We start from the raw sequence: 22859 nt of genomic DNA on the forward strand, positions 1-22859 counted from the left end.
TATTTCAACGTGGGGAAGGGAGAGAATTTTAAAAGAAAAGTTTTGGGAAAAAAAAAAAACGCCAAAAATTTTTCCCTAAGTAATTTCTTTTTAGTTTGTTTCAAAAGCATTGGAGATGGCACTTGATTCTCGGGCTGTTGTTGTTGTTGTTGGAGTTATAATCATCATCATCATCATCCGTCTCCTCTTGGTTGTTTGGGCCTCCTCGTCATAACCAACTGGGGCCTTGGTTGCTCGAGCCACTCTGACTGTTATTGGTCGATGAAGATAAGGTGGGTGAGGTGGGATTAGCCGGAATGCCCCCGGGTCCACTTCCAATCCCCCGCCCATTCCTCCTCGATGGTTTTGGTACATGTTCGAGTAGTTGTCGATCATATGTTGAAGGTACGGATTGCTCTGGAAATCTGGGCCCATGTGTGGGTTTTGCTGACCCACTGTCACCTGCACCGAGTTAGTGTGGTTCACGCCTTGAAGAAGAGGTGTGGAGTTGGGCGGCGCTTGGAAGCCATGGGTGTGGATCTGATGCATGCTCGACGTTACCGACGGATCCCACTGAAACATGGTAAAATGGAATCCATATTAGGGCCAAGGCGAGATTTCAGCTGAAGCTAGAATTAGGTGAGCACCCCACCACCACGATTGAAATCTTGACACCGACGGTCACCAACTCAATGAAAGAACATGTTTTTTTAATCAAGTCATGGTTAGGAAACGTTTCTTATTGAACAAAGCACTAAAACAGAAGGCTTTTTGAAATCAAAATGGCCATTCTGGGAAATAATTTTTTTTATTTAATTCTTTAACAATCAGGGATTTAAGCGAAATCAGTGACACTAAAAAAAACTTGATCTACAGGGTCTCAAAACTTTTCCTTGCCGCATTTAAGGAATAATATAGTATGTACAGGTGTCCTCTTTTTTATGAAAAGGAAAGGCAATTTTCATTCCCCACTTTGTCAGGATAAGATTTGAAAAGTTTTTTGGGGCATGTTCAGAAATATCATCTAGCATCTAAACCTTGGACTAAAACGCCAGAACTGTTGATAAAAATATTGGATTCCCCTAAGTGACTTCATCCAATCTTCATTGGAAATGCCATGATATAAGTTAATCAATAATATTAGAGATCACCTATCAGACACCAAAAGGCCTCCACTTGATTTGGCCAGCCTAATTGTTATTCTATGTAATCCATTATTATTTTTACTTGAAGTCGACAAACAGTCTCGCTTTTAGAGCATGCCAAACGTCACTTTACTAGGGGTTATTATTCAATGTGTCCTTTTGTTCCGCATCCTTCAAGTCTCAAGGTCGACATGCACATCTGAATGGATCTTTACCCTCTGTATATAGTTTCGATTGCTGTCTTATGGCATAATCATCATCATCATCATCATCATGAGCGCCTGTGTCTGCCATCTGGAGAAGGGTGGGGTTGATCGCGGTGCCTGGAAGGTCTCCGGGAGGAAGAAGAACTTACATGATTGGACCCGGTGCCACCGGTCTCAAGGTGTGTTGGGCGGATCCAGCCGAGCCCGCCAGAGCGCGGAGCAGCTCAGTTCGTTGGGTCTCCTCCAGGTCGTAGTCTAAAGATATCCGTTTGTACAACTGCACGAGGTTGTCCGAGGCCATTTGCAACGATTTGGCCGTGGCCTCGGCGAGTTGCCAGTTCAAGGGGCGCGAACCACGTCAATGTCGCCTCGATGCGACATGGGGCTGCTCGTGGAGGTCGAGATGGGTTCGTTGACGATCATGGTGGTGGTCTTCATTTTGGTTCGTTGGCGCGGAGGTTGGTTCAGCGTGACACTGTCCTCTTTGGGCGAAGAGCGGACCCGCACCTTGGTCACTTTGGTGAGATCACGCTCGATCGAGATAAGTTGCCTGCCACCGAGGGATGGGACGGCGACCCCGAGGAGGACAGATTCGAGATGGAACCGCCCATGCGATTACGGGACTTCGCTCCAAAGTCCCACCGCGGCTGAAAAGGGTTCGTATAGAGTCATTCGGTTTTTGTGTTTCAAGTTCCTGTATGTAAATACCGGTCTTGGCTATTGCTTCGCCGCCGGAGTGGCTACTCGAATCCCGATTGGTTTCCTCGGAGCTGCTGTCATCATCCACTTTGATGATTTGGCGGAGATCTCCGATGGATTGAGCCCCACCCACAGACGAGACTGAAGATCGTCTCTTGCCGTTCTGGGGAGCCACCGCCCCCACAGGGCGTTCCTTTTTGGATGAAGCCGAGGTGGACTTCATGTACGAAGGAATGCTATCGCTCGAAGGAGACACTGTCAAACTCAGATTCTCTCTCGAGATCCCTCGGGTCATTTTGGAGGATGAGCTTTTTGGATTCGACCTCTCGCTGCGATGTTGTCTCCCAGAAACTGCGGGGAAATATCTAGGTTTTGAGTCTGAATATGAGAGTGATCGTTCATAATGAGCGTGCTAGATTAGTTCAAGTCAAAGGAATTAAAATAACTTTAAAAAATACAAAATCGGATTTTTTTCTGAGTGTGTGTGTGTGCTTTTTCCAGCAACCCGAAAGTCGTGTGCCATTTTGATTGAGAAACAAGCAAAACCTATTGTTGCAGGAAAAAGCCCGTGAATATTGGTGAGGGAGGTGCAACTCATACCATTGGTGGGAGGTGCAGGCAAGATCCTGCGTGTCACTGCCGGCCGATTTAGATCGGACAACGAGCAAGCCCTGCGAAGATGGGCATCATTCGATGAGCTCGGTTCCGTACTTCGGGGTCGTTGATCTTCAACTGAAACACGAATGAGCAACCAAAAAACTCTTAAAGACAACGCATGCCAAACCTAAACATTTCTTGCCTTCAAGTAAAAAATAACATAAGGAACACTCAAAAATAATTTGGAACAAAAAGGGTGTTAATGATAGATGCGAAAAGAGAGAAGGAGAGGGGGTAGAACCAAGGAGGATTGCGAGATCGGCCATGCAGACAACGGACTCCTAACCTTTCAGACTTGTTGGGCAAAAGGGCGTTCTGTAACAAGACCTTCTTGGCTAGGGACAACCGCCCTCCAATGAGATGACTTTGAGCGTCTGCGAGAGGGCGGAAAGGCGTGTTGGAGTGCGCGAGAATCGCCGAGGCACGGATTGGCTCATGGGGATCCACATAGAGGTCATCCCAATAGCGCCGGTCAAGTCCGATGTCAGGGACTTGCATCGATTGAAGGACAGGGAGGAGGATCCATGAGGATCCGAGAGTGCTCTAGAGAGATGCCCGGGAAATTTCATACAACCCGGAAACGCCTTGTACTCGGTGGTGGGGTGGACGGCGAAGAGGCCGTTCTTTTGGCGGCCAGTTTTGGAACCGTCCATCGGTTCGGACTGAATCTTTCATGAGGTGCGTTGCTTTGAACGGGCGTGAAGTGTCTCAAGAGACTTTGTACTGGTTCAGGCATATCCAAGGCCAAAGGTTTCTTTTGAGGCAAGGGACATTCAATCACAGACGTAAGAGGACTGGTGAAGGCAATACTGAGGAGGCGTTTCCTCCCACGAGGCTCTCGTATGAGAATCGGACTTTTTCGTTTATCCGTAAAGTTCCCAAAAATTCCGTCGACCACGAGCTCACAATTTGTTCCTCCCAATGGCGCCGTTTCTCACAAAAGGATAGTTGATCCTCCAAAGACTTGAGCTCCAGCTCCAAGCTTTCAGGTCTTGATCTTGTTGCTTCTTCGATTTATGTCTCTTTCTTCTTGTAGACTTTCCTGGAAGGTCGAATTTGGAGGGCGGAGGACACGAAAGACGTGCTCGATTCGTCAAAAGCGAATCTGGCTGCCATTTCATGTAATCTTTTGGACAGGATTTGCTCTTGCCCAGGACTGAAAATCCCTTCGTTGTTCAACGAATCCTCACTGATAGTGCCACTTTCCAAGTCACTCATCATGGTTTTCAGTCCGGTATCACTCTCGGAAGCCAAAAAGGCGGAACTACTCAATTCGGACTCTGTCTGGGAACGATGCTGATTCACGGATTGACGCAGGGAGATAATGGCGACATTTGCGACCCCATTGATCCCCCTTGGAGCTGCTTCTTCCTCCTCGGCATGGTTTCACATTCACTCACTGCCCGATCTCGACGGTTTAGTCGGACATGAATAGGTTTTCGACTCGGTGTTACTTGTCCACTCTGACGATCAATACCCGGACATTCCGACAATGTATTGAGGTAATCCACAAATCCCGGGGTGGACACCATCGACGACGTGTCCGATTCGGAAGACGGCGACTTGACTCTAGTCCTGGTGCTCGCTTTTCTACCCTTTCCCACCAACCCCCAGTGCATCCCCCACGCCATTTCAGCATCCCGTGCAACCCGGCACACCCCGCGTTTCGCGCACTACCTAGGACAAGGTGTCGCTTGTAACGATTCGTAGATCGCGGCGACACTGACCGACTGTTGCGGACGACGCGAGTGGATCCAGAAGATTGGATCCTGGTCGATTTGTTTCCATAAACAACCGAACCGGTCGACCGGACAGAGATCGAGTAGTGGAACATAAGAAGTCCGAATCGACACCGTACCCCCGAGTTTCAAGACTACGTGCAAGTTGAAGGAGATGAGAGTGGCGGGTCTGTTGTGCGGCTTCCGTACCTGCATTCAGATTGTTGCGGGTAGTAGTTGTTGTTGTGAGCAGCTAGGAGGAGTGAAGAATGCAGACGGTTAGTGGCCACGCCAACGCCCGCTAGACTTTCGTCCATCCTCGAAGTGGTCGCAGCCGGGCCATGTGGACCCTGACCTCGGGAGGGCGAGGACAAATACCCACGATGGGTCCCCGTAGCCATCAACCCGAGCTAATAAGTTTAGTTCAGAAGTGTAAGAAACAAAGCAACATTGGGCGTCCCCTTGGCAACCTTTCCAATTTAGGCCAAGACGAGTTTGACAATGAAAGGAAGCTAGACATGGAGCATCGAGAACTTTTGACAACCAAACTCGCCAGCAAGTCGGATTAATGTTATTCAGCAGGGGGAAGTTATGCATATTCAAGCCATGTTTCCAAATATTTCGAGGTTGCCTTGATGTAAGAAAACATTTTCCGAGTATTTTTTATGGTTTTGTGTCGTTTCTTACCTCCGTCGGAAACACCACCTCGGAGGTTGTTATTGTCCTTCTCAGGAGGTAGATTGCTGAGATCAGAAATACTCTGACGGCCTCGCATCATCGAACGATAACCAATCTGAAACGAGATCTTGCCTATGAGAATCAGACTTTCCATTAGCTGAGGAACACCATTAAGTTTTAGAGTATCAATCTTCTCAGGCAATTTAGCATTAGAACTGAAAGGAATGTGACAATCAGTCATTAATCTTCGGGATGTTTTAAAGGGGTTATAAATAAAACAAACCCCCAAACTCGAGGTTAAGAAGCCAAATGTGTGGGTGTTTTTTCTGTGTTGTTGTGTGGTTGTTTGTGCTTGTAAAGATCATGATTTTCATGGGATTGTGAGTCACAGAGTGATGAAAGCTGGACAAAGCCTTTTGAACAGACACTTACTATGAGAGAATCAGTCATTCCACCTTCCCTGTGAGAAGAAATCGAAAAACCAATAACATTTTGTCCTCAACGACCGACTAGCGTTCAGTCACCTAACCTCTCTTTACTATCGGCCTCGACGCAATAACAAATTGTACAAGAAGAATTGCGTCCACTTTCTAATCTCTCTCACGTGAAATAAATCTTCCAATTGTCATTCCTCAGAGCGAACTTCTTTGGGTATTCCAGAATCAAATAGTTGGGTGTCTTTGGCGTTTTTACAAGTGCTTGCGAGAAAATAGCAGAGGAGTTTTCGAGGATGTGGAATCAGTCTAAAGATTGTCGAAGTTGAGTTGTAGATTAAGTGGAATGAAAATCTTCAAATTTTCACATTGGATAATTGGAGGTCAGTACCATGGGTGACTGACTGACTACCTTTTCTTCAAGATGACCTTGATCATGTTGAAGTTGAATGCAAAATTAATGACACCGTAATTTGGTGATTCTCGCAAGTCTTCAGAAAATACAGCCTTGAAAAGACTTGCCGTTCGAAACTTCTGGCAATGGCGAGTTTGTTGAAAGTGTTGATCAGCTTTTATAGACCTACATTTTGACGGATTTTTATTTTCATTTCAATGTAAGCTCGTACCGACGAAGAGTCGATTTGTTGCGGTTGACATATCTAGAGATAAGAAGCACTCTTCTAAAAATAATTTTACTCATCTTTTTATTAGGTCATAACTTAATTTCATTTAAATCTGTTGTTTTATGCTTCATATATTCCTACTTTGCCTCGATGTTGTTGACATTTACTTTCATCTGAAATTTATGTTCGGCAAACTAAAAGATGTTGCGTGCGTTTTTTTGTATTTTTCCGAAGACCAAATTACAAGATGTCACGAAACCTGGTCAAAATCGGTTTCCGTTTCTGATCATAGTCATAAGACCCGTGGGTTACGTTGATAGAAAATATTTTAAAAAAACGTACAAAGGAGACATTTCACCCATGCCGATCTAAAGGTTGCCAGAGGACATGTTTACAATACATCCCCGTTACATCCTCTTCATTGTGCACAACCGTTCCAAATGCGTGAGAAAGGATTTCCTATCTTGGAACCCGTTTTTCATACGTCTCTGTCAACTTCGTTCAACTTGTGTAGTTGTAAATCATGAACAACTCGGCTTCCGAACATGATTGGACTTATCCAATTCGTATGAACACCAAAATGCATTCAATGACTGTAACCAACCAGATTCGCAGTTGTGAATATACGAATGGTTCCACGTGAGTGGAGAAGCCGAGAATTTTCAGGCCTGGCAATGCTTCACCTGAAATAAGAGGATGTGCTTCAATGGCATGGCAGCTAACTTATGCCGATATGAATCTCCCACGGGTCTTGAACAACTATCTAACCACATGTTTATTATTGCATCTACTCTTTAATCTTCATTCGAGACAGTTTTACGCCCCTCAACCCTCTCTCTCCCCCTCCTTTGATGACTCACGTCATTAAGACATGTGATTCACGCGACGTCCAAAACTCGACTGAAGCCTTCAGGGTGGCCCAATCTAATATTGATTGGTTAGGCATAGTCCTTTAAACGAAGTTCAAAAGATAAATCTTAGCCGGCTGATATCTTCTCCGGTTTCGCGTTCATTCAGGTATTTGCTACAAATAGTTGTGGCCAGATGAGTCATTATTTCACGAAACAACTCGAGACATCCACCAAATGCTATGGATGAGAAGCTGGACCGGCTGGACGTTTTTAGCTCAGAGAATTATATACGTGAGTGAGTGAGTGAGTGTGTGAGTGTGTGAAAGAAAGACGAGAATTTTGAGCAATTTCAGTTGACGGGAGACACTCAGGAAGTGAACAACTGATATCGATAGAAAAAAGAAACCAGATCAACTACTCCTACAAACAATTGTTTGTCTATAGTTACCTATTCACGAGAAATTTAGTGACGGACTGATAAGTGAGGCCTTGGGACAATTCAAGGAAGTCCACTCCATTTCTAGCCATTCAACAACACCCACGCAAATACGTCAGGAAGGTAAGCCATTATACTGGTCAACTCAATTCATTGAAATTGATCTGTAACCATAGGGACTTGTTCTTAGAGTGGCGCTAGATGATAAAAGATAGATAGCATATGCTAAATAGGTCCTCTCCTTGCGTTCATATTGAAGATAGGCCTCCAAATGAGAGAGATTCAATGATCATGGTTTCATATTAGACACCATTGTACAGAATGGATGTCAAAGTACATGATGTTTATGAGTAATGATGATGCGGGACAAAGAAGATGATATTGAATGAGGGTGCTTAACTTGCAATGTATATTAACAAAGAAGTACTTGAACCGATGCGTTCCTTTTGGCTGTGTTTCTTTTTTGAAAAATTAAGAAACCTGGATTTCTATATTTTCATTTTTTTTATCGAAGTAGATTTTTTTGGTCAAGTGGATTGGTTAGGTAACCAACCTCCATAAATGTGAATCATTCACCATGTCGCCTTGTTCATTTGGGTATGAAGCCAATCAAAATATCATCAATGGATCGTAAGACATTTTTGTTTTTTTTTATTGCTCTATTTCATTCAAGTACCACACTGAAGCATTTTTAAGATGGTCACTTCCAAGTCGTTCATTTTGGCCTATATTCTGTTCATCAAAATAATATAACCTTAGATATTGAGGTGAGTTAAATCGTGTGGTTTGATAAATATCTCTCAATATTCATCGCATTTTGGCAGAGTACGAAGAAGGCAAATAAACTAAACAAAGAAAGAGCGCGAAGTACATTCTTTCGCTGAGCAGAATTCGACTTTCAAACTTTTAACCCTTGTTTTCTTCTAAAAGCAGAAGAAAATGTCAAATGATTTGGTTCGAACATATTGTCGCTAGATTATGATTTCGTCCAAAATTATTTTGGGGAATATAAACCTGTATATAACCTGCTCCCCAAATGCATGCATTCCCACAAGGTAGTACGTATCATGACAATTTTAATCAGGGACATGCTTGTTTCAAACGCATGCACATCAAGCGCTTCTCGCAATCACAATGTAACCATTCGGGTTAAAATGTCATATTACTCATGACAAACTTCGTGTCTTTCAAGGATGCTTCTTATTCAAAGTTACGTATTTTATTGAAGAAGGCGTCAAAAAGCCATGACTCATTGACTGTGCGTGTGATATGGGATATTTGTTATCATGCTCCAAGAAGCCTTGAACACGTGGTCTAAGTGGTTAAAGGACAAAACATGTACCTAAATTTATTTGACATGAAACCTTGGCCAGTCTTATTGTTCTGAGGTTGTTATATTTTTCATTTTACCAAACCATACACTAGATTCTTTTTTGACCTTCCTGCTCAAAGCCAATCTAATGCAAGCATACAGATTGGGATCCGCAAAAAGTTCAATTCAATGACAAATTTTTTGAAAGTGTTTGAAGCTACGATGGCTTTTTTGTTGGCGCTTTTGGGTCTTTGGGCACATCATCCTAAATAAACGGTTGAAAGCCATCAAGTTTGCCATATGAATTTGACCTCTTCAAATCAGTGGAACACAAAAACCATCTCCCGGATATTTCCTCAATTTCATAGCAATATCTTTGAACACGCACAACAAAAGTACGATAAAAAAAGACTAGCTTTTACATATTTGCAAATTTAAAATCAAGCCTCGACCATTTGTACTTCTTGTAAGAGTTGACAATGGTATGATCAATCCTTTCATGTTCTGATAAAACTCTAGAGTACATTTATTAGCGGTGTCCATGTTTGGCCACCGTGCTCAAAGTTATTGGAAATTTCTCAATTTCACAAAAGCTTCAATTCACTGGCATGTAAATTGAGGATGTTCTATATACCTACTATCATGCAAATGATAACTTAGATTTTTATCAAGCGTGGTTTATCAAGGCATTTTACACAAAGACACCTAATCTCCGTTCATAGGAGCAACGCACGAGAAAAAAAACCTCTTTTACCAAATTATCCACTCTTCTTCTGCGACCAAGCATATAGAAAATCCATGGCAATAAACATACATATTTTTTGAAATAAATTTAAAAAAATCTCTAAACATCAAGACTATCATCATACCTCTCCACTTCATACATCTTCTTCCCCTTTTATATATATATGTGTCCTGTTCCAATTCTACATAATGGCGGTTACTATTTTTTTGACCATTCAATAATTTTTGATCCTTTGTCATCAATAACATGACCAGCAGACGCAACAAGTTAGCATCTACCCACGATTCGATGTGGGTTAGTTCACTGCCCGTTATTCCGTTTTCCAGTCCGTAGTTGACCGAAACCACGAGGGTCAATATGCTTCCCATGGTTTCCCTCTCCCTGTGCCTGTCCCTTCTCCTTGCCCTGTGTCCATTGTCCTCGTTGGCGTTCAACATCGTGAAAACCTCGTTCCAAGAGGAGGTCGCCACCGGGGACACGATCAAACTCAGCTGCAAGACAGATGGCTACTATGAGCATTGCGTGTGGCGCCACAAGTCTGAAGTCTGCGAGTACGAGTGGAAGAAGAGCCACGATGCCGTGCTCAAACAGCGATGCTCCCACCGAATCGATGACCGCATCCGATTCGTGGGCGAGTACTACAAGCACGAGTGCTCCATTGAGATCGCCCAGGCTGATCTGGAGGATGCGGGGAGTTGGGAGTGCGAAATGGAGAGCTATGTTTGGGGACCCGCTTCAGGCACGACGGACAAGAAGACGCTCAAGCTAAAGGTGACCGATCCGGCACAAGTTATCATTCCAGGTGAATATTCATTCATGAGCCGACTAATTTGTTGATACAGAAATTCGTTCCGCTTGGTTTTTGAAACATGTAGCCTTAATAACGAACAATGGAAATGACAGCATTACATTTACGCACATGTCACTGGATCTTGAGCAAATGAGAATAGGTAGTTTAGAATTAGACCATTTTTATGGCAACGATTGGTACAAATTAAATCATAATCATACCTTAATAAACCGCTTTGATTTCTTAGAAGGCAATAGTTCAAGACCACCAAACTAGATTGAAGTTTAGGCTAGATGAAGCACTCTAATTGCAACGTCAATAGGGCATGTCAAGTGAAGGAAATTCAAGGAAAAATGTGGTCCGGCACCCTGATTTGGGGCATTATGGGGAGGGAGAACTAAGACAAACATCACAGTCAACTCACACCATCCACCCATTGAATTTTCAATGATCTGATGATTTTGATTGAGCTGTGTTACACAACCGAACAAAATGAACATGTTTGGTATGATTCGGTGAACGCACTATCCAATTGGCTCAATATCACAATGTTATTTGCTTAGACAAGCAGGCAAAATGAAATAAATGTCAAAATACAATGCATGCACAGTGCGGTTTGGATGAGCATCTTGTCTTTGACTTTACTCCATGGAATATTGTCAGTTGTTCATGAACGTGTTCACTTGACAAGCCCTATAAAAGCGTCAGTGCCGATCTAAACGAATTCACCGACGTAAACGTTATTCTCCACCGATTAGTTGGCGGTGCTCATTTTTAAATTTGCGGCAAAATGTTAAATGGTTTAGGTAGAGACTTTAAGGGTTATTAATATCGTGTTAGGTTAGGTTGGGTTAGTTTAGGTAAGGTTAGATTAGGTTTGATTAGGTCAGGTTAAGATTTTTAAAAGTAGCACCGCCAACTAATCGGTGGAGAATAACGTTCACCATTCACCGATCATGGTGCAGAAGACGAAATATTATTCGAATTCATCAAGGTCAGGGTCTTTTCCTATCTCTTTTTATGTCCAATTGCTTGCCAAAAAACATGTCGAATTCTCGATTTGCAACGTTGCAATGAAATATCCTGTGCTGACATGATCTGTCATGTTATTGGCATAACTAGTGACTACTAATGTCTTTTTAAGCATTAGGCAGGACGAATAAGTGATATCCCGAAAGCATGGAGAATCCATAAACCTACTTGGTCACTTGCTACATTTGTTTATATATATATTTTGCTTTTTAGTTTTGACGAGCTTTGAGATGTCATGAAATCGCAAACTTTGAATAAAACTTTAATTAATTGCACGAGCTCTTAAAATCAATTCATTAAAATTTGATACATTTTTTTTCCTTCTTAAGTACATTTTGCTTTGCTTCTTATTTTGTGGATAAAATGTAACGCAATAACCTCTGACCATTGATCACAATTACCTTTTTCTATTGGTTTAGAACATTTTCAAATTTGCATTGTAGCAAATCACAATTCAATTGTATTGCTTTTTCGATTTCCAATCCTTTGGACAATATCTTTTACCTGTGACGAGCTTTTGACCAATATTAAAAAATGTGCGATATAAATACAACGCGTGTAATATGGTATAAATGTAATTCAACTAGCTATGTAGTTTTAATCACACTATAAATTTGCTTATGAAAAGAGTACGAACATATTGTTTGAACAGGCCAAAACATCATCAAAAATCGTTTGATTTCATTTTTTTTTTCAGAGCCCATCGACCCAAAAATCGAGCCAAATGTTGATTTAAGCACCAAAGATCCCAAAGATGATACCAAAGATGTGATTGAATCCAGTACTCAACCCGAAACACCCTCCACTCTTTCAATAACCCCAACTTTGGACATCATCCAAACGACAACCCTGCAAGGTATGTGTTCCTTGAGTCCAATAAATAATCATGGGAGCTTGCAACCTAAGGCTACCAATATGCATTTCAATGGCATATTCAATGGCATATTTCAATGCATTTAAATGGCAATGCATTTTCAATGGCACAAGACATTGATAATAGCAAGACTCGAAATTTAACCCAGATTTGTCTTACTTCAACCAGGGTTGCCTCTTGCCTCAAACTCAACTTTTCAACTCACTCTGGGATTGACTCGAAATTTCTGGAAAGCTCAGCTTTGTAAATGTATTACATCCTATCTCTAGTTTATACCCCGTGGAAGCTAGAAGAGTGAAAGTATTGTCAAAATATTTTTTCAGACGACTTCATTGACACCAAACCTTTGAACGAATCTTCGGATGGGTCCAAGATGGGACCAACGTACTCCGATATTAGCCCTCGTATTGGAATTCACGAGCCGATTGACGCCGAGGAAGACTACGTGGCCATTATCAATGATGATGAGGACTCCATTCCTTTCATTGGCACCATCATTGGTGGCTCTTTGCTGTTGGTGCTTTGTGTGTGCATTGCCGGATATCTGATCCTTCGACAACGCCGTCGTCAACTCTTGATCAGTGATTGGAAAGACCATCAATCCAAGTCCAATCCCAAGAGTTCAAGTTGTAAAGTTGAGATGAACACCATCCTGGATGACGTGGATGACATCACGGGTCCTTATGATAATGATCCGGAGATGAACCACCCGAGTCCATTAACTTCCAGGAGTGAGCTTTAGTACTGGTTAGTACTGGAATGTGTCATGGTAGAAATACAAGTCGTGCTCAATGATCTCTTTTTAGATTTTCGGCTTGATTGTGTTAATAAAATGTCATCCAAACTTGGAGAATGATCTCCAGATTTTCTCTCTGGAAGCCTTATGTTCGTAGTCTTTCTTGATAACGCATATTGTTCTTCAATAAATGTTAGGCTTAGGCAGGTCACGTAGACTTTTGATAAAATCTAGCGAGCATGCCATATTGATGCCGGTTTTCTTAGGGACTCTTGGTATTTTGGGATATCGAATCAATCTTTGATTCATATAATCCCTAAACAATCCTGATATGCAGTGCAATGTCAAGTCCAGAAGATAACAGATTAGTTCTCCGTGTGGATTAGCGTAACCGAGTTGCTTTGAGCAAGGTCCGGCAAGAGAATCGAACCAGGGACCTTTCCTGTCTATCGATCGCTACTCACTCTCCAAACAGTGGAGTCTCTTGTATTATTATTATTATCATTATAGTGCACTAGTATTCCTCTCCATATATTTCTCTATCTCTGTCTCTCGAGATTCTTGATCATGATCAATGATCATGAATAGAGGGGACATGCACTTTGCTCACTCTATCTCTGTGTATTGACTTAAAGCAGATCTAAGGGGGGGGAGAGGGGGGTGTTCCTTCGGGAAAATATACCGAAAGAGGGTGGACTCTGGAGAAGAGCTGAGGGGTTTTGAGATGTAGAGCACAAAGACAAGAGACAAAAGAAAAAAGAAAAAAAAGCTATTTGTGAAGATGAAGCCGAAGGCTCAATGTCCGTGTGGATGTGATAAGTCCTTAGCATCCTGTGGGTCTATACATAGGAATATTTTGTCAGTAGTTCACCATGGGTCCTAATCAAGTGATGACTTTTTGGTTAATTCTGGTCTACTCAGCAAAAGCCCAGGGCTTTTCCATCATCGCCCATTCCCAGGATGTAGTGCTCACTGAAGGTGATAGTCTCACCTTGTTATGTCAAAGCGATGGCCATTTCGAATTCTGTGATTGGAGAAAATCAGGGTCCAAAGATTATTGCAAGTTTGAGTGGAAGCGGTCCTCGGGTGGAGTTAAACGGCAAGGTTGCTCTTGGGGTCTTAGGCAACGAATGAAATATACGGGAAATTATGGCCAAAACGAATGTAAAGTTCATTTGCAAGATATCACCTTAGATGATGCGGGTCAATGGATTTGTGAGGTTGAACAATATTCATTTTGGAACACGGGCACCAGACGCCACCAAAGGATAAATTTGAACGTTCAAGCGACACCAACTACAACATCAACCACAACTACAACTACCACCACAACAACAACAATAACAACAACTTCAACTACAACCACCACCACCACTGCAACAACAACAACAACTACTACTACTTCTACTACTACTTCCACCACCATCACCACCACCACCACCACCACAACAGCAACAACAACAGCAACAACAACAACTACTACTATTACTACTACTACTACTAATACTACTACTACTACTACTACTTCCACCACCACCACCACCACCGCCGCAACAACAACAACAACAACAGCAACAACACCAACAACACCGATGATAACGACGACATCAACAGCAACATCGATGGTAGTGGAACTAACTAAAGATATAACAATACTAAGGAGTGATTCAAACACCACAACATCTCCATTGTTGAAGGTAATTGACAGTAACCAAAAGCGGGGCAATGAAATGCCTTTCACCTCGAAGATTGTTGCTCTCTTGGACAGCGTTTCCGTATCCACCAATCTTCAACCAGATTCATCAACACGAGGGACAACCTCTCAATCGGATCAAGCCAACAGTCCTACTAAACAAGGAATACTTTTCTATCTTTTGAGAAATGATATTGAACTTGGGCCTTTTTCAAACTTAAAAAATGGATTGAAGCAAACCAGGCAAATTATATTTAAATCTCAATTTGACCACCATCAAAGGCTGCCTTTCTGTCCGTCGATTGGCTCGTAAATTTGAAATTTGTTCTTGGTCAAAATTTCGGTACCAATCATTCTATAGAGCAGCTTCTCGCAACTTATCTCAATGTCTAAAGTATTCCTTGGAATTGTCTGCAGAAGTGGACACATCCAGCAACATCACCGAGTCGAGTCAGACATTGTTGACGCCACCGTTTTCAGACGGCAAATATTTGGACTCTCCTCAAGAGGTGGGACCTTCTTCCGTGGCAATGGACAGCGACGCAAATAGTCACAAGGTCACTCCCAAGAGCTCGTCAGACTCCAATACAATGGTGACCAGACTTGCCCTTCCTATTGCTTTGATCGCATCTTTGTTGTTGATGTCTTTGGTGATTGGCACGCTGATCTCTTGCTGGAAATGCTCGACCAAGAAGGAAATTTACCGTTTCGACTCTGAAAAGGAAAAGAGGAAACCATCCAAGAAAGAGCGTGCCACTACAATGCAAATGAGCTTGTTGGAATATGATGAACAGGAAGACCCTGAGCTGAATCCTCCGTCATTTAGAGACGTGAGATTGCTCATGAGCCAACCGTGCCATTCGTTTGAAGAAGTACGAAGCGGAAGTTTGGACGTCTAAAATGTTAAAAAAAGTCATTTCACTCAAAAAACTGCACAACTCTAGTCGTATTTTGTCGAAGGGATAAAAGTGCATGAACTTTTGGGAGTGCGTCATGGATGCCATGAAGATATGTTTATAACACTTTTGGATCTTGATGTTATTCGTCAAAAAAAGATTTTATTCTTGATGTATCATGGAGTTGAATCATGTTCTTGAAATTTCGCCAATACATGGCGACCTAATGAGGATAAAAATTGGAAAAAGTAGAGCACACAAGGTTTTTTTCAATTGCTTCCTTCAGGATACTTTGGTTCTTGGGCCTCATTCATAGTTTTAGATCGAGAGCATTGAAGCATTATAATGACCTAATGAAGTTTTGGAGTCAATTTGTTAACTCGTTATTTCATGAAATAAGGTTTTCGCTTTGTTGATAGCATATTTTGGCATAGATAGAATAGACATAGAAAACAAGGCCCCTTGTAATTGCCACTGAGATTCAGCTACCTATAGGGACTATACAGTACCGGCTCTGATTTCAGTCGTGTGGGCCACCCAGGCTGCGCCACAATCGCGGTAAGACCTACCATGATTGAAGCTCATTCAGTGCTTCCAACTCTGCATTAACAAAACTGTTCGCCAATTTTGGGACACCGTTCAACAATTTCTTGAACTGTATTAGTTCAACATTCATTTCCTAAAACTATCGTGAAATGGCAAGTGACAGAAGATGCAATAAATAAATAAAAAATATTTGGTGCCAATATCTAGTCATCAGTAAAGGCGTGGTGACACATGCTTCATGGTAGGACCAGTGAGAACACAAATATCAAATTTCAGATTTTTTATCTTCTCTATTTTAGAACAAGATTGTGATATGGTGCTTCATTTAATGTATGAAGCACCATCTAGGTTATTAAGGCATTACAAGGAAGAGACTCCTCTCCAACAGAAATTTCAGGTCAAATTTATTTTCATTCTGAATGTATGAATGGTTTGCCTCTGGCTATAACGCATCAAGGCAAACCAATATATGGCCATGTATAAATTCCAACATCAATACAGGTGTGGGTTTGGGTGGAAAACACATAGAAAGCTTTTTTGCTCTGTCTATCTGGGATTTGGTCATCAGGGTTTTGGGACCACATCGAAAATATGTTCCAATCCAAAACAATCAATGGCGAAAGTTCTCCGACGAATGACGATTGGTACCAAGACCGTGAGAAGAGGGGATTGGGGGGTGTCTGAAAAGGGCTCAATAATGTCACTTGTTTGCTCCATCAATGCATCAGAGATTTGCCACAATTTGCCATCACTTACCTCGACCAATGTTTCGATTTGTGATTTGAACCAGAAGGACCCGCCATATGTGGCGCATCGTAATGTTCATGATGAGACTCCACGGAGAGTGTTGGCTTCAGTACCTGAAACGAGTTTATTTGATGCTTAATTTCACGTACTTCATAAGTTGGAAATGTCAACTCTACGCAACTCTTTTGCAAACAGAGCATACCATTTTCTTTGATAAAAGATCCTACCCATACAGCCCATTAGATGCTTCCTTTGGATGCAATACGTATGTTCGTTTCATATTTCTAGTCTTTTTCTACGCCTGCTACGCCGACAAAGTGAGAAGGTCATACCTTGGCTAATGATGATGTTGTAGATTAACTGCTTTTGGATCCATGCTTTCCAGTCTGGATTCTCCTTGGGGCTGGTTTGTTATGGCAAAGTAAAAAGATATAAAAGCGCAAGAGTTCGACTTACGAAGCGATCTTACTTCTTGGCACCCTGCCACTCATAAATGATTCAAAAGCAAGCTATCTGCGAAATTAAGTTTCTTCCAAGGCGTCTAGGCTAGATAACAGACGCATATGTGCTACATGTAACCTTGAATCGATTTCTATGGATGTTTCGAAGACCTTTAAAAGGATCGTGTGTGCGGTATCAATTGCAACATCAAGTAATTATCCCTGGAATTCGTCTTCATCTCAATTGTTCCCTCAATGGCGGCTACCTTCGTACATCCGCAAAGAAAGCCAAGTTTCCCAAGTAACTCCCATTGACCCTAACGAACCACGTAAAAAATAACAGTGTCTACTGAAACATTGTAACCAGACCCTAGAGGTTAGTGAACATAATATCTATTGCGTTGAAGAAATTCAAAGTGATTAGTACATGTACACCCATAGGCCAATTCTCGGTCAGGGTAACAATTCGGAAAATGAAACTCCCCTTCTCAAAGTATTTATATTTTAGTCAAGCAAACAAGAACATCTGGAGACAGGGGCGTTTATGTCTGCCAATGCCAACATGTGGTATGTTCATTCAATCAAAGGTTCTGTCTTCAATTTTCGAGCCGATCCAATATTTTGACCGATCGAACTTTTTTCCATTTTATCATCAATTTTATCATAGAGGTAGAGACGGAATTTTAGAGATGCGCCATTTCCAAAACTGAGCGTCAAATCGGCGAGAGTTAATCTGTAGATTAGGTTAGGTGGCTTTTTTTCCATTGATTAAAAACGATTTCACACTATCATAACCCGTTCAGAGACAAGTTAGGTATGCTACTCCGCCGGTCATTAATTACCTACGTGTCTGTTTTAAAGCTTGTTAACGTGATCGGAAACATAATGTATCTAGGTTTGGGCAAATGATTCGATAAATTGGTCAAATTTAACGAATTAACAATTGACGAGGTCAACGTTTTAATTAAGGAACAGAGATTTATTTAAAAACCAAGTCTGTGTTAATTGAAAAATGATGCTATTAACTCAAAGCTCAATCTTTGAAAATTGGCAGTGAAATCTTTTTTGCTTTTGCTTTCATCTTAAATGTAATGCATTATATTTTACGGTCTCAATGACTGTTTTTCTTATTTGCTTACATGTATATTGACTATACTGCCGATATTTGTTCAGAATACATTACCCCAGTGAGATAATCTTGGGAATACACATTTCCAAATGCTTGTTTCTCCCCCCCCCATTGAACTAAAGACAAAGACCCTCAACAAATCGCCAAACTCCAAAAACAATATTTCTTAGATGATAAAATCTTTCTGTTTTGATATTCATGATCTTTGTTTTTGTATGCTTAAGCAATAATTGAACCATTGGCCCCGAAGAATAGCCCTTAGAGAATAAAACCTAACTTGTAACTCATATTCTAATTCATTACAACGAATTCCCTCAAAAAAAGAAAAGCTCATGAGCATCAATCAGCTACCTTCATAGGAATCTCTTCTCTCAAAGTGGGACTCTAGACAATATCGATTCCAATCATAGCACTTCTTTTGAAGACGATTTTGAAGCCCCCAACAGCAGCACTCACTTCTTGGAAGTTCTTTCGCTCACACACTTCCCCTCTGACACAAGGTAAGGAACGCAGGAAGGCCCTTCGTCTCTCACAAGTTTCCTACTTCCATCCATCCATCCATCTATTACCTCGACAAAACAAATGAGAAAATACGCCTTCTTCATCTCCCCTGTCACATTGATGGTCAATTACTGGCCAAGTTTGCATGTCTTACATCCATTGTGTCTTCAAAGTTAGTAACTGAGCCGCACGCAAGAAAGCGAAGTAAAATCAAAGCTCTCTCTCCCTCTCTGTCTGTCGGTCTATCCCTCTTGTCTATGCATGTCTTTACTGTGATTGTCTTTGGACCAGGTCTGATCTCTTGTCATTGGATTCATCACGCAAGTTCTCGAGTGCAATGAAGGGAAGTCCCTCAGTGGTCTTACTTGAAACCCTCGCTTCTTGTTGACCTCGGTGTGGTGGCCCATGCTCTGAATGAGAACATTCCCTGGACCTCGGATTCCGTGCTCAAATGTGCGGACAGAGGTGAATCCAGTCGAGTATTGATCGGCTGTGCAGTTCCAACAACATAAACAAAGACAGACCCCCACCAACAACGGGGTCATGATGATAAACACCTCGGCGTATTCTGTGACCACTTCCCCGATCCAATGAGAATTACCCATCCTTGAGCACTTACTGAGGGCACACTACTGGGGTTGGAACAAGGAACGCAACAAAAAAACGAAAGAAAGAACAGCGCAAAGAGAGAGAAGAGAGAGAAGAGAAGAAAGAAGAACGGAGATGCAGGTAGAGCAAAGTAAAGAAAGCGACTGAGAGGATGGTGAAAGCGGATATGAACTACTGGAATCATAGGCTTGGGATCCGCGGAAGAACCATGGAACATACGAACGTAGAGAAGAAACAGAGAGAGTGACTGTTCAGTGTGAGGCGAGAATCATCAATTTGTAATAATATGACAAGTTCAATCGAACTTGTGATGGAATCTTGATTTCAATGGGAAAACCCAAGCCTTCCCAACTTGAATTTAAAGAAACCCATAACAACGTCTAGGCTTAAGATGACATGAGAGCTAATGGTGCATCACACTTTTGACAAAGCACATATTTCTGGATAGATAGACGAAAGTCATGTTCCATCCTTTCTTCCATTGGCGGTTTTCTTCAATGTCCTTTTTCGTAAACAATGTGAGAGTCTTGAAGTTGATATTAGATCTGACTCGAGAGAATCGGAGATAGATTCGAAACTTTCGACTCATAGCATTAATATATTATGACATGAAGTTGCTTGCGGTCAAACTAGACCGCCTCAAAGCTGGTTTTCTACGGGTCTGCGTAAAAGCTGCTACATCACGGGAACGATGAACAAATTGGGAAAACTTGACATTTCATGCTCTTTTATTCTGATCTGTTTTTAACTGACAACTGAATGGATGCTTAAACGTATGTAGATTGGATGTGTTTGTATGAAAGGAATAAAGCACTTAAGGACCAATTTCCATGCTCAAACACGGAATGGCGATGTTCTTGGGTTTCCCAGCCAAGAAGAAGAAGCGCATCCACAAATTATTCGAGGTCTTGGCAATCTTATACCCACTGGAGTAGATTACGGCAAAAAAGATCATAACCTCACCTATGATGGTGTAAGTATTGGGGTATTGTTGGAAGTACAAGATCTGAATTAGGACGGCAATGAAGGAATCGCTGGACTTCCGAATCAGGGATACTACTCCGGCAGCTTCGAACTGCAATACGAGTTTAAAACGATATTTTGATCATTGAGTTTGTATTATTTTGATGAAGCAGGCTTACCTTGACAGCGCAGATAAACATGTTCTGCCCAATCATGGCCATGCATCCAATGGTCAAGATGCACAACAGATCAATGGTTGAAGGCATTGCCAAGGATCCAACGTACCATGAGATCACAAAGCCAGGGATTGAACCAAAAGCACCATTCCACACGGTCAAGATCAGGCAATTAACATTCTATATATGATATTTATATGCATTAGATCAGATTGAATTTGAAAAATTATTTCAAAAGGTGGCTAGGTTTCGTGAGCGAGTGGGTGATAATCCGCTACTCTCTAGTTCTGTCTCACGAAACCTAGTCACTCTTTTACGTCATGGTAAAGCCATGGTTGAACTCGGTGGGCACTCAAATGTTTGCCCCAGTACTCGGTATTTGACCGGTTCGCTTACCCGAAGTTTTCTAGAGCAAACTGTGGCTGCTCCCACAAAAACCACCGCCAAGGAGCACATCAAAGCGGCGTAGGTGGCATTTTGGTACACCACTGATCCCTCAATATCCTCATCTTTTGGGAAGAGCTGAGGGGGCTGGATGATGAGAATCAGCCCGGGAATAGCGGTCAAAATGCTCACCATTGAGTTGGCCGTTATGGGTTCCTTCAGAATTGCCCAAGCAAAAATGGTAACCATCACGGGGGAGGTAGCATAAATCATTTGACAATCGCCTGAAGTAAATCGTTTGAAACAGCATTTATGGAAAGATATCTGAATAAAAGCTACAGACATGGTCTTACCGATGGGCATATTCTTTAGAGCGTAATAATTTAGTAGAATGGCGGTAGTGGAGCATATGGCTCGGGTTAGGATGAGTTTTTTGTTCTCCTTGGGCCATGGTGACACACCCATCACAAACAACATGGGAAGGGAGAGCAGGAAAGTTAGCAAGTTCCTCGAGGCGGCAATCACATAGGAATCTGCGCTCTGAATCAGCACCACGATGAACGACAAGAACGACATGATCATGCTTGAAGCAAAGGCCAACACATGGCCTACGGGGAGGTGAGTCTTGTCCAGGCGCTCAAAAGTCCGGTCGCAGTGCTTTCGGATTCGGGCCCCGACATTATCCTTCATGCTGTTAATGGATTGGGATGCGGAAGATGGGGTCTCTGACGATGCCTCCTTGGCTTCTTCTGGCGAGTTCGTGGATTTCATTTTGATTTGAACGAAACAAGTGATCACATTGGAGTACCCCGGAGGAATGGACTGAGTGACGGCAATCGAGTCAAACGAACTCAATCCACGCAATGAGGAACGGGAGCTTGGTTTTGTACATTTCTGATTGGCTAATATTTCTGTCCCATCGCTCTTGACCACCAGATCTGTAAGGAGAGAAGACAGGACATCCTGACCCATTTTCTCACCACCTCGGTAGGAGAAAGGATTCGCAGAAAGAGAATGCCATTGCGTTTGATTAAGATCCCGAGTAGCAACAAGAGGGCAACGAAATTGAGCTGGATATCCTACAATAGCCTGCAAGGACTCGTCCTGGTTTCCTTTTGTTATCGACGATAACCAATGACGCCTAAAAGTTGATTGTATGGGTTTGGCTGTGCTTGCCCTATTTCAAGACATTGGGTTTTTTTTTCGTTGAAGTTTGTGAGCTATAACGAAGAGCCCTGATATGTTTTAGCATTAAAGTCGTTGACGAACGCAAAGATTTGGTGATCTAAAGTTGATTATGGTCTTTGAATTTTTTTTTTTTTCTTGGTTTGGTTTTTCACGGGCTTTTCTAACCGCTACAGGGAATGTAATCCCCAGTACTATTAAAATGAAAGATTATAATTCGTCTATTTATTACCTTTCAATTTTTATGTGATATTTGGTCTACCAACGAATTGAGCGGAATTTCATTCCGTTCAGGGCCATATTACTCTCAGTTACCCAAGAGTAGATTCGATTTAAGTCCTTTGCAAGGCTACTGGAATCTTGGCCATTCCTACCAGAAACTAACTTTGTATCGTCAGCATAAGAAGAGAGACTGGCAGTGATACTAAGCTTTTGAAGCGGGGCAACGAATATTATAAACAAGAGGGGCCCTAAGATCGAACCCTGGGGAACACCTGACTTGACATCATGTATGTCACTAAGGGATCCCTCAACCTTAACCAATTGCTTCCTACCAGAAATGAAACTTTTTAACCAATTGAGAACCCTGCCTTGGATCCCAATTTCATGGAGCCTGTTAACTAAAAGCCCATGATCTACCTTGTCAAAGGCCTTGGCAAAGTCGAGATAAACTAC

General features: G+C 42.1%; 5 protein-coding genes across 5 annotated transcripts; 2 read left to right on the forward strand and 3 right to left on the reverse strand.

The window, feature by feature from the left end:
• Positions 1-113: 113 nt before the first annotated feature.
• On the reverse strand, positions 114-822 carry LOC131890471 (uncharacterized; the record flags this gene model as incomplete). The annotated part of the gene is given in 1 exon segment (XM_059239821.1): positions 114-822. A coding segment is annotated over 1 exon segment (448 nt), but the record flags the coding sequence as incomplete, so codon positions are not given.
• A 6501-nt stretch (positions 823-7323) lies between these two features.
• Positions 7324-13063, forward strand: LOC131890475 (uncharacterized). Its single transcript, XM_059239824.1, has 4 exons — positions 7324-7549; positions 9810-10285; positions 12003-12161; positions 12503-13063. Exons 2-4 carry the CDS (start codon positions 9841-9843, stop codon positions 12919-12921), a joined length of 1023 nt encoding a protein of 340 aa, XP_059095807.1. The 5' UTR covers positions 7324-7549; positions 9810-9840; the 3' UTR covers positions 12922-13063.
• Positions 13064-13592: 529 nt separating this feature from the next.
• LOC131890472 (uncharacterized) lies at positions 13593-15680 on the forward strand. Its single transcript, XM_059239822.1, has 2 exons — positions 13593-14757; positions 15026-15680. The coding sequence occupies exons 1-2, from the start codon at positions 13788-13790 to the stop codon at positions 15505-15507; spliced, it is 1452 nt and encodes a 483-aa protein (XP_059095805.1). The 5' UTR covers positions 13593-13787; the 3' UTR covers positions 15508-15680.
• A 761-nt stretch (positions 15681-16441) lies between these two features.
• LOC131890476 (uncharacterized) lies at positions 16442-19591 on the reverse strand. Its single transcript, XM_059239825.1, has 3 exons — positions 19233-19591; positions 16807-16910; positions 16442-16730 (listed from the first exon to the last, which is right to left on the reverse strand). The coding sequence occupies exons 1-3, from the start codon at positions 19470-19472 to the stop codon at positions 16661-16663; spliced, it is 414 nt and encodes a 137-aa protein (XP_059095808.1). The 5' UTR covers positions 19473-19591; the 3' UTR covers positions 16442-16660.
• Positions 19592-19847: 256 nt separating this feature from the next.
• On the reverse strand, positions 19848-22211 carry LOC131890474 (solute carrier family 35 member G1-like). The gene is made up of 4 exons (XM_059239823.1): positions 21353-22211; positions 21012-21283; positions 20619-20795; positions 19848-20551 (listed from the first exon to the last, which is right to left on the reverse strand). The coding sequence occupies exons 1-4, from the start codon at positions 21969-21971 to the stop codon at positions 20291-20293; spliced, it is 1329 nt and encodes a 442-aa protein (XP_059095806.1). The 5' UTR covers positions 21972-22211; the 3' UTR covers positions 19848-20290.
• Between the last annotated feature and the right edge of the window lie 648 nt (positions 22212-22859).

This window comes from Tigriopus californicus, chromosome 11, assembly GCF_007210705.1.
Source record: "Tigriopus californicus strain San Diego chromosome 11, Tcal_SD_v2.1, whole genome shotgun sequence".
In the NCBI taxonomy this organism is placed as follows: Eukaryota; Metazoa; Arthropoda; class Copepoda; order Harpacticoida; family Harpacticidae; genus Tigriopus; species Tigriopus californicus.

Coding starts and splice junctions, on each gene's coding strand:
- LOC131890475 (XM_059239824.1), top strand. CDS start 9,841: ATGCTTCCCATGGTTTCCCTCTCCCTGTGCCTGTCCCTTCTCCTTGCC. Junction 10,286..12,002: donor GGCACAAGTTATCATTCCAG/GTGAATATTCAT, acceptor TTTTTTTTTCAG/AGCCCATCGACCCAAAAATC. Junction 12,162..12,502: donor CCAAACGACAACCCTGCAAG/GTATGTGTTCCT, acceptor ATATTTTTTCAG/ACGACTTCATTGACACCAAA.
- LOC131890472 (XM_059239822.1), top strand. CDS start 13,788: ATGGGTCCTAATCAAGTGATGACTTTTTGGTTAATTCTGGTCTACTCA. Junction 14,758..15,025: donor TCAATCGGATCAAGCCAACA/GTCCTACTAAAC, acceptor AATTGTCTGCAG/AAGTGGACACATCCAGCAAC.
- LOC131890476 (XM_059239825.1), bottom strand. CDS start 19,472: ATGGGTAATTCTCATTGGATCGGGGAAGTGGTCACAGAATACGCCGAG. Junction 16,911..19,232: donor ACAAGAAGCGAGGGTTTCAA/GTAAGACCACTG, acceptor AACTCGTTTCAG/GTACTGAAGCCAACACTCTC. Junction 16,731..16,806: donor AAATCGAAACATTGGTCGAG/GTAAGTGATGGC, acceptor AGCCCTTTTCAG/ACACCCCCCAATCCCCTCTT.
- LOC131890474 (XM_059239823.1), bottom strand. CDS start 21,971: ATGGGTCAGGATGTCCTGTCTTCTCTCCTTACAGATCTGGTGGTCAAG. Junction 20,796..21,011: donor TTTGCTCTAGAAAACTTCGG/GTAAGCGAACCG, acceptor TATCATATATAG/AATGTTAATTGCCTGATCTT. Junction 20,552..20,618: donor TGTTTATCTGCGCTGTCAAG/GTAAGCCTGCTT, acceptor CTCGTATTGCAG/TTCGAAGCTGCCGGAGTAGT.